The sequence below is a fragment of the Notolepis coatsorum genome (assembly GCF_963971535.1).
Source record: "Notolepis coatsorum genome assembly, chromosome: 3".
Lineage (NCBI taxonomy): Eukaryota > Metazoa > Chordata > Actinopteri > Aulopiformes > Paralepididae > Notolepis > Notolepis coatsorum.
Genome location: NC_140167.1, coordinates 210,829,480 through 210,844,290, shown reverse-complemented (window position 1 = coordinate 210,844,290; position 14,811 = coordinate 210,829,480). Strand labels below are relative to the sequence as shown.

Here is a 14,811-nt window from a genome sequence, read left to right as displayed (position 1 = left end):
CTGGTGAAATGGGTTAGGGTTAGGGTTTTCTTCACGTGTGTTTGTGGATAGCGTTGGCTAGATTGTATGTATTATGCCAAAAAAGTAGCTCAGTATCACATCTTGGACTCACATTACAATAATCCATGTTTGTTTGTTTTAAAACAATCACTATTAAGCGCGTGAACAAGTGTCACACCTTTCACCCTCGCAGAACTGGACAGGTTAGGGTTAGGGGGTTAGGGTTAGGGTCAGGGTCAGGGTCAGGGTTATGGTTAGAGTTAGGGTTAGGGTAACCCTAGGGTAACCCTAACCCTAACCCCCTAACCCTAACCCTAATTTAAGAAATGGTTAGAATCCTGAAAATGAATAAATATTCGATATCTATAGTGAGGACTGAAGTTAATAATGATTATTAATGAAAGAAAATTGGAACAATACATGAAAAATATATGTTTTGACTGAGATCGCAGTTTCGGTCACTAGGGAGACAGGTAGTGGGTTTTTTGAAGGTTGACTCGAGGGTTAAGACATCTATGGGAAATTAACACGAGCCACCTGCCAAATGCTGGTAAATCTGTTCTGTGGTTTACCAGTTTGTCTTCTCTACTAGACACTTTGGAAGGTAAACAAACATACTCCTTTCATTGACCTATCTCAAACCCTGCTCTCTTTTCTTGATCCTCCAATCACAACTGTTGTGGAAGCAACAGTTGTGATTGAAGGATCAAAAAAGGAAGGTGGGGTTCGAGATATTGTATGTCAATTTGGCCGGAAGAATAACGAATGAATCGACCCGTCTATGGCCAAAGTTTGTCTCCTGCCCTGAAGCAGATGCTTCTGTCCATAAGAAGAAGACTATCATCAAGCCTGTCGCCTCCACCGACACACCCAAGACGACCTTCTGATGCCCGTTATTAGCACTACAGGCGTAGTCTTAGTTTCCTGGCAGGGACCAGTAGTAACCAGTCTGGTTGTTGTTAACGAGGCATAACCCTCATGGCCTTCATACATTCATCCACTGCTTGTTACGTGTCATCTTTAGCCTCGTCTTCCTCACCTCCTCTCTCCCACCCTCCCGGTCAAGGCGGAGGAGAGGAAACGCGAGGAAGAGGAGCAGAAGCGACAGGAGAACGAGCTGGCGTTCCACGCCTGGCTGATGAGGAAGAGGGAGCAGCTGCAGGGGGAGAGGAGGGTCCACCGAGCCCAGGAGATGGAGAGGATGAACAGCAGGGTATGGCCCCTAGGGGGCGACGCTAAAACACTTCATCATGTGCTTTTGTCAGTGAGAGTTACCCTTTTGGCATTTGTAAGTCTATACAAAATATTTCAATACATTAGTACTATTAATATAAAACAAGTCATGATCAAAATAAGGTATTTTGTTTGTTGAATACTCTATGTGTTAACGTCACAGTGACCAAATGCGTACAAATCTTTATAGGATTCTATCACATTTTCATAACAATAGCGGATATAACTTACCCTGCGCCGTTTTCATTGAGGTTTCTTACAAATTAACGATGTTTTATTTGTCCTTTATATGCGGATAACATTCAAATCTTAAATTGTACCATTATGTTCCCGTTTAGACAACAAACATAATGCTAATGATGCACTTTTGTTAAGATAATTGGGTGACCATTCTCGATCACTGTACTCAGGTCCCATTAATAGTTTAACGCTGTTCAGATCGCGTTTTCCTGATCCGGTGCTGACCAGTGACCTGTGACCTGTGCTAAAGGTCTTGGGAATTGTATTCATGTTGTAGTCATAACATTTTCACCTTTTAATTTTAAACCAATGCTGCCATCTACTGACAACAGAAAGTGTTGTGTAAGTTATAGTATAACGTCAAGAGAGGCTACCCGCACTTCCGTAAACACCGTCGCCCAAAACACATTCTAGAGATTCCCACTTTTTACTGGTACATAGGTTCATATCTAATAGTCTTTAGATGACTAAATATAGATGAATACTCATGAAATTTGATATATATATTCTAAAATAAGTATAATTTCACTTCATCTACCTGTCGACATGCGTGAACAAATTTGGTCCCAGACAATAAGAGTGACTGAGATTGGTCTACGTTCCGTTATATCAGGAAACATTTGAGGGGAAAAGGTAAGTGTGATCCATGGACAAATTCCTAATACTGAAATTATTGTAATAAACCTAATAAGACTTAATGTCGCGGGGTTCTCTTTCAAACTCCTAAAAATTTTCAAAAACACAGGCGTAGTCGGAGAATCTAGTTTGGTGTTGTTTATTTTGCCGGCCTCCCAAGGTGTAGAGGTGATAAGGGAAAAAGAGAAAACAAAGAAAACAAAATACTCTATACATACAATATTATAGCTACACAATGAGTTCCTCAATAACTCTGTGGTTTTCAACAAAAAGAACAATCAAACATGACTTCTTTTTAAGTTTCAAGAGCCAATTTCAGTTACCTTCTCTGTAACTCAGCCAAGTCAAGACTGACATCCTTGGGCCAAGGCAGCCCTTTTATCTCTGGTTGTCCCACTAGGCTTCACACAGTTCTTCCACAAATAACATCTTAACAATGTACTAGACACAAATATATATTACACACTAACTATATATATCACATATTTTAGAAACATTTTCCTTAACCCTTTCACTACTACACTACAGAAGGTTGAAAGGCTTAACCCTTTGTCATGTGTTAGTAAAAGGGTAGTAGTAGTAGTAGTAGTAGTAGTAGTAGTAGTAGTAGTAGTAGTAGTAGTAGTAGTAGTAGTAGTAGTAGTAGTAGTAGTAGTAGTAGTAGTACCTAGTACTACCATACATCCCTCCCACACATATCTACCACACATCTCTACCGGCCACACATATTATACGGATCCATAGATTGTAACTAAAGGAACTAATCATCCGGGAGGCCCGGGCCAAAAGAGGCAAGTTGTTTTACAAAGGCCAATCCATCGCTATACAAAGACTATCCTCTGGGCCCAGGAGTTCAAAACATTGAATCTCTATTGATTGATTGATTGATTGATTATAAATTTTAATTAACAGATTGCAGAATGGGTACAGTACAGTACAGCTCAATACACACAATTGTTAAGGGGATGCAGACCAGAGAAAGACTTTCGTCTTGTTTACATCAGGGTCCCCCATTTTCAATTCATAATGAGTTGAAATGAATGAATTCCAAATCTGATCCGATCAGATGGGGATTACAAGTGTTGAACTCCTGGGCCCTCCTGGAGATCGTGGCCCAACGTGGACAATACAGAGAGGCCATGGCGGAGCTATGGCCAAGGGGATGCCGACCAACGCTACTATCTCCAGCCAGGATATCTATCATAACCAAAGAAGGGGTGAGAAAGAGGCTTTGGGTTGGTTGCTGAGGCAGGGACTCCCTAAAGAGGCACGGGGGACCCAGAGGCTGCAGAGGATGTTTGCTAACAGCGTGGCTGTGGAGCATGCCTACAGTTAGGCCAAGCTAAATTGGCCATGCTATGGGACTTTCATTGTGGCAATGCTAAGCTACATTTACATTTACATTTAGTCATTTATCTGATGCTTTTATCCAAAGCGACTTACAAGTTTTGTACGACAAGTCATCAGGAAGAGCACAACTCTATCAGCTGAGTAACAATGTTCATCAAAGTGTTGAGTGCTACAGTGTTGGTTAGTATATTAGGACAAGTGCATGACAGTAAGGTTAGTTAGGGTTAGAGTTTTCTTGATTTTTTATTTTTTTTATTTCAGATAATGATGAGGAAGTGCGTCTTTAGTCGACGGCGAAAGATTGGACGTGTTTCGGCTGTCCTAACTGTGGTGGGAAGTTCGTTCCACCATTGTGGGGCAAGGACTGAGAATAGGCGGCTTCTCTTTGATGACCCTCCCGGAGTTCGGATAGGAGTGGGTCTGAGGCGGCCAGAAGATGCAGAGCGTAGGGGTCTTGAGGGTGTGTAGTTAGAGACCATTGACCGGAGGTAGGCGGGAGCTGTTCCCTTCGCCGCACGATAATCCAGGTTGAGGGCCTTGAAGCGTATTCGAGCGGCCATGGGGAGCCAGTGCAGGTCCCTGAGAAGTGGGGTGACATGGGCTGACTTCGGTAGGTTTGAGATCAGGCGGGCCGCTGCGTTCTGAATGAGTTGAAGAGGCTTGGTGGCAGTGGCCGGGAGGCCAGCAAGCAGTGCGTTGCAGTAGTCGAGGCGGGAGATGACTGTTGATTGGACGAGGAGTTGGGTGGCTTCTTTTGTCAGGAAGGGGCGGATCCTGCTGACGTTGCTCAGGAGCTAAGTAACAAGCTCATGTTGGATGGTCCCAAGACAACTATATTTGAATTACGATGGTTCATGGTTGATGGATAACAGACTTTATTGAAGCTAAGCTAAGTCAACTGAGTTCCTTCATGTTGTGACCATCAGACTGTTCAATTAAGCTAGGTGAACCACTTGCGTGTGCTAGCAAAGCTTGCCAAAGTCCTGGCCCGTCGTCTACAAAAATATATGACGGAGCTAGTACACTGTGACCAAACCGGCTTTATTTGGGAACGCTTAGCTGCGGATAACCTTAGAAGATTGTTGCATATAATCAACACTAGTAAGGATAATATAACACGAGCCACAGTCCTATCTTTGGATGCCATGAAGGCCTTCGATAGACTGGAGTGGTCATACCTGTAGCGGTACTGGAGGCTATGGGACTGGGAGTTTATTCATATGATTAAAGTACTCTACGCTACTCCATCAGCAACGATAATGACCGGCAAGATCTGCTCCCCTCTCTTCTCAGTTTCGAGGTCTTCTAGACAGGGTTGTCCTTTGAGTCCCGGGCTTTTTTGCGCTATCCCTGGAACCATTAGCTCAATTTATAAGACAAACAGAATAAATTGTCCCTAACAATTAACAATCAAAGATACCCCTCACAAAATGTATCTTTATGCGGACGATTTACTGATCTTTATACAGGACCCCTCCAAATCGGCCACAAACTTACTTACCTGTTAAGCTGTAGCCCTATTTTCAGAAAGTCCGCCTAAAGGTACACGCCCAAGTAAATGGTAGATTGCTCCACTTCTACAAGGTCCATTTGCATGTTCTTGGTATCTAGGAACTTCTAGGGACCTGGGGGTATGTATTCCCAGTGTCAGAGATATTGTGTCTGTTACTAGGCTGGAGTAAATTGTGATGAAACAAAGGAGAATATAAATTATGATTTTTCTTCTGCCGGTGAATAACACCATGAAAACATTGAGGTGCTATTGATTTCGCTCACTGAGCTCATTCAGCACCTTCTTGAGAAAGCAAATGAATAAAGGCAAGATGATTAAACAGAAGGATTTGTAGATACAGTTAATAAATTATAATTCATTTTAATTATAAATTCATATTTGACCTTGAACTTGACCTTGGCCTTATTATGGCCAAATCATACATCTATGGATAGGGAAAAAGCTCCTCTTTCCAATGGCAGTGTTACATCTGGATTTAGTCATTTCCTTGCTCTTTTTTTTAACAAGAGAAAATATACACTTTGACTACTGTTTTGATAGGGTTAAGGTCTTTACTCTTGGCTACATTTGAAAAAGAAACACAACATTAATTAATACGGTCTGTATTGATCGATTTATGATGAAATTGGGGGACCCTACGGCTTAACAGGTTTAAGATCATTGACAAATTTGGGGAACTATCAGGCTTCAAAATCAACTGGCCCAAATCTGCTTGTCTACCCCTCAATGAGTTGACCAGAGCTGTGGAGCTCCCGGCGGACATCCCCGTCGTTGACCATTTCAAATACCTCGGCATCGAGATTTACCCACCCTGAGTCAGACAGTTAGAGACAATTATACAATTATACAGGCACGTACAACCAAATACTTCAGGATCTCAATAGATGGTCAAGCCTCCCCAACTTGATACAAGCCCGAGCATCCATTATCAAAATAAATTTACTACCCAGAATAAACTTTGTTAGCTCAATGCTCCCCCTACCCCCCCCCCCCCCCCCCCCCTAATCGACTACTGGCTGACTAGGAAGCAGGACGGGGGTCTAGCAATCCCGGATTTTAAATTATATTTCTGGTCCTTCTCACTGAGGCCCCTGATTAACTGGTTTGACCCAGAGGTTGCCGTGTCGTGTCGCGCCTTGGAGGAGGCAACAGTCTCTCCACAAAGATTACAAGATATAATATACTCCCAACACCTCGATTAGAAAATGTCAATTACGATTTGGTCCTATCATCTCCCATGTGATTCAAACATGGCGTAACACACAGAGATCTTGTTCTATCAAGTGCCCATGGCACCTCGACTCTCCAATATTTCATAACCAACAATTACTTGTTGGGCATAAACCCATTAACAACCCTCAGTGGGAAAGGAAGGGGATGTTTATGATAAAACCGGCCTTTGTGCGTTTAAAAACTTGAGAGTTTTATGACCTTCCCGGCTCCTCCTTCTTCTTTTATTTGCAGCTGAGGGCGGCGCTCAGGGGTCCCATGGGGTCAACCGTTACATCCTCACCCGTTTTTTTAGACTCATCGGAGACAGAACAACCTCAAGGGGCTTCGTTTCAGATTTCTATACTTACTTACTCAGGTCCACATACAAGAACCTCCCATTAGATATACTTTGGCGGGAGGACATTCCAGAACTGGACCCTGAGTTTGATTTGGATGATGTCTGGACTAATATTATACTGGCCTCCTGTTCCCGTAACCCCAATCACCAACAAGTACACTTTAATTATATTCATAGAACATATCTCACACCTAGGAAACTGTGTATGATGGGTCTGGTGGCTGACCCTGTGCGCTCTCGGGGCCACTGGCACTTATATGCACATGTTTTGGGAATGTCCACCAGTAGCTCGATTTTGGAAAACCATATAACCACTAAAGAGAAACTTACAATGATCAATAGGGCTTTAACATTCTTAGATGTAATTTATTTGGAGATCTCCACTGCTCGGGTAATTGTAGTTAAAGAATCCAACATGGGTTTGTGGGCATCGGCGGCTAAGAGAGTAAAATCCATGATCTAGCAGCAAAGCGGGGGTCGTGATGTCGGTCCTGAGGGGTCCTGGGGTGGGGGGGGGGGGGGGGGGGAGCGGAGTGGGGGAAGAATTGTCTTTTGTCTGTGGCAATATAATAAAAATGTTCTATTGTTTTTATAATTTTTATTATTCTATTTTATAACTATTTGATTGATTGAATTCATTTGATTTAATTTAATTGTCTTGTCATCAATGTTTTTAGTTACTTTTATTTATAGCATTTTCAGCTTTTTCTGGCCACGCAGGACCGATAGAGGGAGAGAGGGAGAACAGGAGGAGAGGTAGGGAAGACATGCGGCAAATGGTCGCCGGGACGCCTGTATTCTTAACCCAAACGGTGCATGCTTCCGCGTTCCCGTTTTGCGCTCTGATTGGCCACTGATGTTTCTGGTCGCACCAATCGTGTGACGGCAAGTTCTTTCCCCGGTTAAGCTTAGGCACTCTTTCGAAGTTGGTGAACGGGAGGAGTTTGTCTTAGAGCATGGCGATAGAACGGTTAGGGTTAGGGTTAGGGTGTGCTGCTGGTCGAGGCGGAAATGGGCGAGTCACGCGATTGGACGCACATGTCACATGACCAGAAACGTCAGTGGCCAATCAGATTCGCAAAACGCATGAACCGTTTGGGTTAAGAATAGACGCCGCCGGGACTGGGAAACGAACCCGGGACGACCGCTTCACGACTCAGCGCGCTATGTGGTGTGCTACTGGAGCGCCCCGTCTTGTCATCATTGTTATTATTATTATGATGATTACTGTTATTGTCCTGTGAAGTCTTGGTTATTATTATTGTTACTGTATTGTGTTGTGTTTTGTTTCATGTGGGAGAAAAAAGAAAATTAAGAAAATTTGATAAAAAACTAAAAAAAACTATTTCTAACTTTTTGGGTAATTCTACCCAACATACATCAACATACCTTTTGTTAAAAAATTCATCGTGATTGAAATACACTCTTTTCACTGCACTGAATCTTTCTGTTGTACTGCAGTCAGACCACTGCCAAGCAGCAAGGAACGCTCTACAAGGATCACAGTGACTCTATGGCTACTTGTGACACAAATACACATGAGCCGGTATATTTATAAAGTTAAATATACACTGTCATTTAAGACTAATTGTCGTTACTTAAAGAAAAATAACAGGGGACTGACGTCTTTTATCTGTCTCCACTGGTGCTCCATGCTTCACCGCAATCCGAAGCATAATTGATCTCACTTTGCTGTAAAAGTAACTTTACAAACTCATGTTTGCAGGACAGATAGAATGATAGAATGGTCTCTAACTACACACCCTCAAGACCCCACCTGCTGGCCGCCTCAGACCCACTCCTATCCGAGCTCCGGGAGGGTCATCAAAGAGAAGCCGCCTATTCTCGGTCCTTACTCCACAATGGTGGAACGAACTTCCCACCAGTTAGGACAGCCGAAACTCGACCAATCTTTCGCCGTCGACTAAAATCTCACTTCTTCAATCAATATCTGAAATGAAAGAAGAAAAAAACAAACAAAAAAAAACCCACTAACCTTCTTACTTACTTACTTCTTACTACTATCATGCACTCTTCCACTAAATAATCTTCTTTGCCTATATTACTACCTACCTACTATACTAATATATCTCTACTACTATGCACTCAACACTGCAGCGCCCAAGTTTCAACACTGTTTGATGAACATCGTTGTCACTCACTTGAAAGAGTTGTACCCTTCCTTCCCGCTGACTTGTCGTACAGAACTTGTAAGTCGCTTTGGATAAAAGCCTTCAGCTAAATGGCTAAATGTAGAAGTCTGAAAACATCCCTTGATGCTCGCTTGGCGTGTCCCCCCCCCCCAGAAGGATCCCTGCGACCCAGAGGAGGCCTACAGGTCCTGGCTCCACAGGAAGCAGGGGCAGCAGCAGAGAGAGCGGCAGCTGGAGGAGCTGAAGAGGCTGGAGCAGGAGACGGGCTACTACCTGCACAGCAAGGACGAGAGCGAGCGGGCCTTTAAACTGTGAGTCAGAGGAGCTCACGTTCCTGTGGAGTGGAGTTTAACAAGTCATTTGGCCATTTGTAGCCTGTCCTTCTGGTTAGGGTTACTTGGAGAAAGACAGGGAGAGAGAGAGAGAGTGAACAATGCGAATACCATCTGTTACTTTTTACAGACTTCTAAAAAGTCTCTTGAAAGGGTATCGGAATGACTCACAGGGGGGTGAGTTGACGTCAGACATAGCGGCGGCGTGGTGGTGCAGTGGTTAACACTGTCGCCTCGCAGCTAGAAGGTCCTGGGTTCGATTCCCGCTTGGGGACCAGGTTGCTGGGTTGCCAGGTACCCAGGTGGGGTATCTCCCGGGCCTTTCTGTGTGGAGTTTGCATGTTCTCCCCCCCCCCCCCCGTGCTCACAAGGGTTTCCCCTCCAGAGAAAAGCTGTCGCGTCCCTGACGAAGATGGATGGGAGCACTTGGATTGATCCCCGGGCGCGGCCCACACGCCGCAGCCCATGTCTGCTCCCGGCTGCCCTTGGGGGGGGGGGGGGGAGGAGGACGAGATGCAGAGAGACAGTGCATGTGTGTGTTCCTGTGTGTCGCCCATCTCGCGTGTGTGTTAATCTGCACGACAATTAAAGACTCCTTCTTCTATTGACTTGCTGTTGTGGAATAACTGTATCTCCCCCCTCCCCCACACAGCCTGTCCCCCCAATATACTAGTTTCTGCCTACCCTCCCGCCTCCACCCACCCATCGTCATCTCACCCCCCCCCCCTCACCCAATACCACCCCCTCTCCTAACTAGAACCCCCCCCCTCCCCTCCTTGATCCCCCTCCAATCCAGAGAACCTAGCCAGCCTACCCAGAATTCCCCTCTCTCCCCCCCCTATAAAGAGCCACGCCTGAGTGGACTCGTGAGCTCACCTGGCACACGCCAGCTGGTGTCCCAGTTTGGGTCATCCAGGCCATATTATCACTCTGACGAATAAACGCTTGTTTTTATCAAGTCTACCTCGGACCACCTACAGTCATTGATCGAGGTGACTTCCCCCACACTGTCTGTCCCCCAGGTGGCTAAAGCGCAAGCGGGTGGAGAAGAGGACGGAGCAGCAGGTGTCTCGAGAGCGCTCGCGCAGGCTGGTGCTGGAGGAGCGGCGCGCGCGGCGCATGGACGACCTGATGTGTTCCGTCAACGAGACCAAGCCCTTCAGGTTCACAGAACACTACCGCTTCTGACCCACCCAGACCCGGTTCCGACACGCCTTCAGAGCCGATGCGGCCGTGGCATGAGCGCTGCACACTTAGTAATCAAAAGGTAATCACTTTGGGGGCGGCTGGGTGGCGCAGCGGATATTGCGCTCGTCACCAACGCAAGAGACGCCGGTCTCGAATCCGGGTGTCATCAGCATTGCCTCCGGCTTGGGCCGGCCGTCATACTGACTCATTGGCAGAGTTAGAGGGTGGAAGTCGATGGGTGGGGATTTGGACGTTGTGGACAGCGACTCCTACAGGTCGGTTGGGGGACGCCTGCACAGCAGAGACAGGAAGTAGCGGGGGTAGTGTGAGCCTCCCACACGTTACACCTCGCCACTGAGAGTCCGCGCTGGCAGGTGAAAAGATGTGACAGGCTGCCTCCTCGTGTACCGGAGGGGACATGTGATGCAAGGCTTCTATCCTCCCTAAAACCGACCAGTGGGGGGGGCATAATCGAGCAACGTTCAAGACAGGGGAGGGGAGAATTGGAAACTCGAAAATTGGGACGGGAGAAAAATAGAAAAACAAGGAGGAAAAAAGTGGATAAAAAAAAATAGTTATCACGTGATATAAACCTTGTGCAAACTTTGGAGAATCTCCATTCGCTGCTATGGGTGTCATGAAAGGTGGCATGTACATATATACGTGTGTGTGACTGAGATGGAAAAACAATATTATTCATATTTGAAGTCGTCATTGATTGTTTACTTTAACAAGTTGATCCCAGTGTTTTGTAATAATAACCTGGATGTTGGCTCCATGCTTGGATTTCTTTAACTGTTCCCCGTACTAGACTAAAATGCACAAATTACATATAACTTAAGTACTATACCAACATAATGTCTGGTAAATTTGTTGGGAGTAAATCATTGTTTCTTTTTATTTCATCGTTATATTGTCTTTTTCTAGAGGCTGATGCACTTTACGTTGTTGAATGGCATTCATCACAGATTTCAGTGCTATGTAGTTTACTGTAACTGTGAAGGCCATACAGCTTCTATTACCACATGCCTTTTCAAAGTGCTTAATCACTGAGTGTTTGGTTACATTCATAGTTTACAAAAGTCAACACTTCAATACAGGTGACTATATAGCAGTGGTGGAAGAAGTACAGTTCCTTTACTTAAGTAAAAGTAGAAATACCCTGATAAAATAGTACTCTGGTAAAAGTAAAAGTCCGCCATTAAAAATTCTACTTAAGTACAAGTAGAGAAGTGTTTGATATTGAATGTACTTAAGTATCTAAAGTAAAAGTATCCGCTCTACACAATGTTTGCGTATTCCACTGCTTGGGAGCATTCAACCCTCATTGACCTCTAAGGTTATGTTAAAGTGGTATGTGGTCGTTATGTTGCTCTGATTAAAGGTTATGTTAAAGTGGTATATGGTCCAGTTATGCCGCTCTGATTAAAGGTCGTGTTAAAGTGGTATGTGGTCCAGTTATGCTGCTCTGATTACATGTTCTTGAAGTTGACAGGCTTCAAATTTGAAAGTACATCATCTTCATACATGCTTGCCATGTTTTCTATGCAAAATCCTTTTCTTCAAAGTAATCGATGGGTTCAGATAAATGTAAAACTACATTTATTTCCTTTCACATGTTGTGGTAAGGTACAAAGAAAAATACAAAGTACCTCAGAATTTTACTTAAGTAAAAATACTTAGTTACTTTCCACCACTGCACATATGGCTATACATAAGATGAAGATGAAACTTACGATGTAACTTCTTTGCAACAGAGGAAGAATGTATGTACTGGTATTATTTTGTGTTGAACAACAAGTACATCTTAAAAATAATAATAATAATAATAACAAAAAAACACACCTGAAATCTGCATATGCAATGTTCTGTTTTTAATTTATTTATATATTCATACTGTACATCAATCTGTGTTCATACAGCACTTCACCAGTGAAACAACAGGAAGTGGCCACTGGCCACCCTCTCTATCAACAAATAATGGTTTAACGGAGTTTGAATTGATGAGAAAACTTAATAAAAACCCAAGTACACTGTCATCTTTCTTTCCAGTGTGTGTGTCTGTCTGTGTCTCCAGCAAAAAAAGAAAAGAAATATGAGCTCTGGAAGAAAAAGGAGAACTGTATGCCACTTTAAAATATAGGTATTCCTTGAAACAGGAATGATTAGACATCTTTTATTAAAAAAGTTACTAATATTAAATGCCGACAATTGCAATAGCAGCTGTCTATCTTTAAGAACACACATACGTACGGTAAACACACAAACACGTACGTACACACACATACACACACATACACACACACACACACACACACACACGCACACCATGTCCTTGTGTCGATGAACATGTAAACAAGTGTCTTGCTCTGTTTGTACAGATGGGAGGGTCGTGAGTCGTGGTCCTTATCACACTACTAACAAAAGGAAAGTGCAACACAGTAGTGACTGATAAGATCGACTCTTACTTGCTTCAGACACCGAGAGAGACCGAGCGCTCGTCAGCGTAGAGGAGTACATCCCGGCCTCGGCAACATCTCAGTCTAAACGCATATTATATCTAGTCGCCGCTTTCAGCCAATCGTAATACGTTGCAATCATTGTCCTCCCGAGCTTGATGGATGGAAGGCGTCACATTATATACACAGCCCCGATATAAATAAACTAATTCTCAACTGATTCTATACTGATATACTGTTGGGACTACATTACGCTTGCTACTGGAAGAACAAGCGAGGGATGAAGTCGACTCTCGTTCTTCTCTTTGGTTTTGTTCACAGTGCAGTATAAATTACAGGTACAAACAGTCTTTTAAGCCGAGCCAGCAAGGGAACTGGACCTCACCTAAAATAGAGACTGCCCAATAAAAAAAAAAAAAAAAGACCCAAAGATATAAACTCAAGTACCGGTATGTACAGAGACATCCTAGAGTTCACACTCACGACCGACTGACAATGAAAAAAACAACAACATTATCAATATTATATAACCTTGCACTTCAAACAGTACAAAAATAGAATTGTTCTGATCCAAAGGTCATTCAATAAATAGATAAAAATAGATAGATAAAGGATTCGACTGGAGGGTTTGGGGTGGGGTGGGGGGGGGGTATGTTTGCTACTACAGTTCGTCTTTAGGGTTGATGTTCAGGCCTTGGTCCATGCCCAGGGACTGGGACTGAGACTGGGCATCGAGGGCCTGCGTGTCCAGCGACTGGATCACCTCGTCTGCCTGTAATCTCTCCTGGAGGGGACACAGAATGAAACGGGGAATGAAACAGGGACCAGTAATTGGGTTGCAATACATAAGCATCAATATTAACGGAGAAATCTAACGGCATTGATCTAAGATAAGATATTCCTTTATTCCCCTTGGGGAAATTCGGGAAAATCTACCAAAATCGATAATCAAAATGAATGAGTTAATACAGTTTGATCATTTATTGACATAATGTGGTGGGGAAAAAGATCCTTTGATTTAAGGTTTTATTTGCATATATCAACTGAAGCCTTTCAGATGGAGAACCATGTAACTCCAACCTGAACCATGGAACCATGCAACTCCAACCTGAGATAATGAAACCCTCTCCTCAGGATTCACCTCCTCCAGAGGAACATGCCGCACACACTCGATGGTCTGACTCACTTCACTGACACATCTATCTATTCCACTTCACTTCAGAAATGAAGCCGATGAAGAGCATCTGCAAACCACGTCGTTCTTTTATCGTGTGAAACCGAGGGAATAAACATGTATCTAAGTGCCGATGAATGTGAATGCTGAGAAGACTGTTTAATTATTTAAGTTTGGACTTTTTCTCTCTCGCCATGACCAACACTCTCCTGCTGTGACTGCTCTCTAACTGAACCGTATATATAACTCTGTTTTCACATTTCTTTTGGACAGCCCACGTATTTTCAAATCACTGTGTCACAGTATGACTGTGATATATCACCAGATAAGATAGTACTCAACCTCTACTGTCTCTTTTTTTTTTTATTATCTTTTTCCCCCTTCTTTTTCCGTTTTTCTCCCCTCCCAATGTTAGTCGTTATGCCAATTCCCAATCCCCTTCCTGGTCGTTGCGCACTCTACCCCCTACCGTCGGTCTGTGAGAGTGGAGACTATCACACACATGCTTCCTCCGACACATGTGTACCCAGCCCACCGCTTCTTTTCACCTGGCAGCGCGGACTCTCACTGGGGGAGTGTAACGTGTGGAAGGTCACACTACCTCTCTTAGATCCTTCCGGCGCTCAAACCGAACTGTAGGAGTTGCTGTTTACAACGACCAGGACCCACCCTCGCCGGCTTCCCACCCGCTAACACTGCCAATTGTGTCAGTATGGACGGTCGACCAAGCCGGAAGCACCACAGCTGGATTCGATCCCACTGTCTCTGTGGTGGTAGACAGACGCTTAGTCCGCTGCGCTACCCGGCCGCCCCCTCTACTGTCTCTTAACTAATGAACACAACACTTAAAAACCTACCATCTTTAGATAATAAAAGTTTGAAACCAATGGTCCTCATTCTCGAACATGTTCATAAGTACCTTTGTAAATATCTTGGTAAAAATGTCGTACTAACACATTTACA

General features: G+C 44.0%; 2 protein-coding genes across 3 annotated transcripts in view; one reads left to right on the top strand and one right to left on the bottom strand.

Moving 5' to 3' along the window:
* Positions 1-10,422, top strand: part of ccdc181 (coiled-coil domain containing 181) — a 26,363-nt gene extending 15,941 nt beyond the window's left edge. Inside the window, exons 5-7 of one of the 2 annotated variants that reach the window (XM_084309778.1) lie at positions 1,067-1,213; positions 8,849-9,006; positions 10,050-10,422. In XM_084309778.1, coding sequence (XP_084165904.1) covers positions 1,067-1,213; positions 8,849-9,006; positions 10,050-10,215 — 471 coding nt within the window. In that variant the 3' untranslated portion in view covers positions 10,216-10,422. Of the gene's footprint in view, positions 1-1,066; positions 1,289-8,848; positions 9,007-10,049 lie in introns of both variants that reach the window. The other variant, XM_084309777.1, reaches the window with a different exon arrangement.
* Positions 10,423-12,074: 1,652 nt separating this feature from the next.
* p3h2 (prolyl 3-hydroxylase 2) overlaps positions 12,075-14,811 on the bottom strand; it is a 66,907-nt gene continuing 64,170 nt past the window's right edge. Inside the window, 1 exon segment of the mRNA XM_084311530.1 lies at positions 12,075-13,458. Within this exon segment, the coding sequence (XP_084167656.1) occupies positions 13,336-13,458 (123 nt within the window). The 3' untranslated portion in view covers positions 12,075-13,335.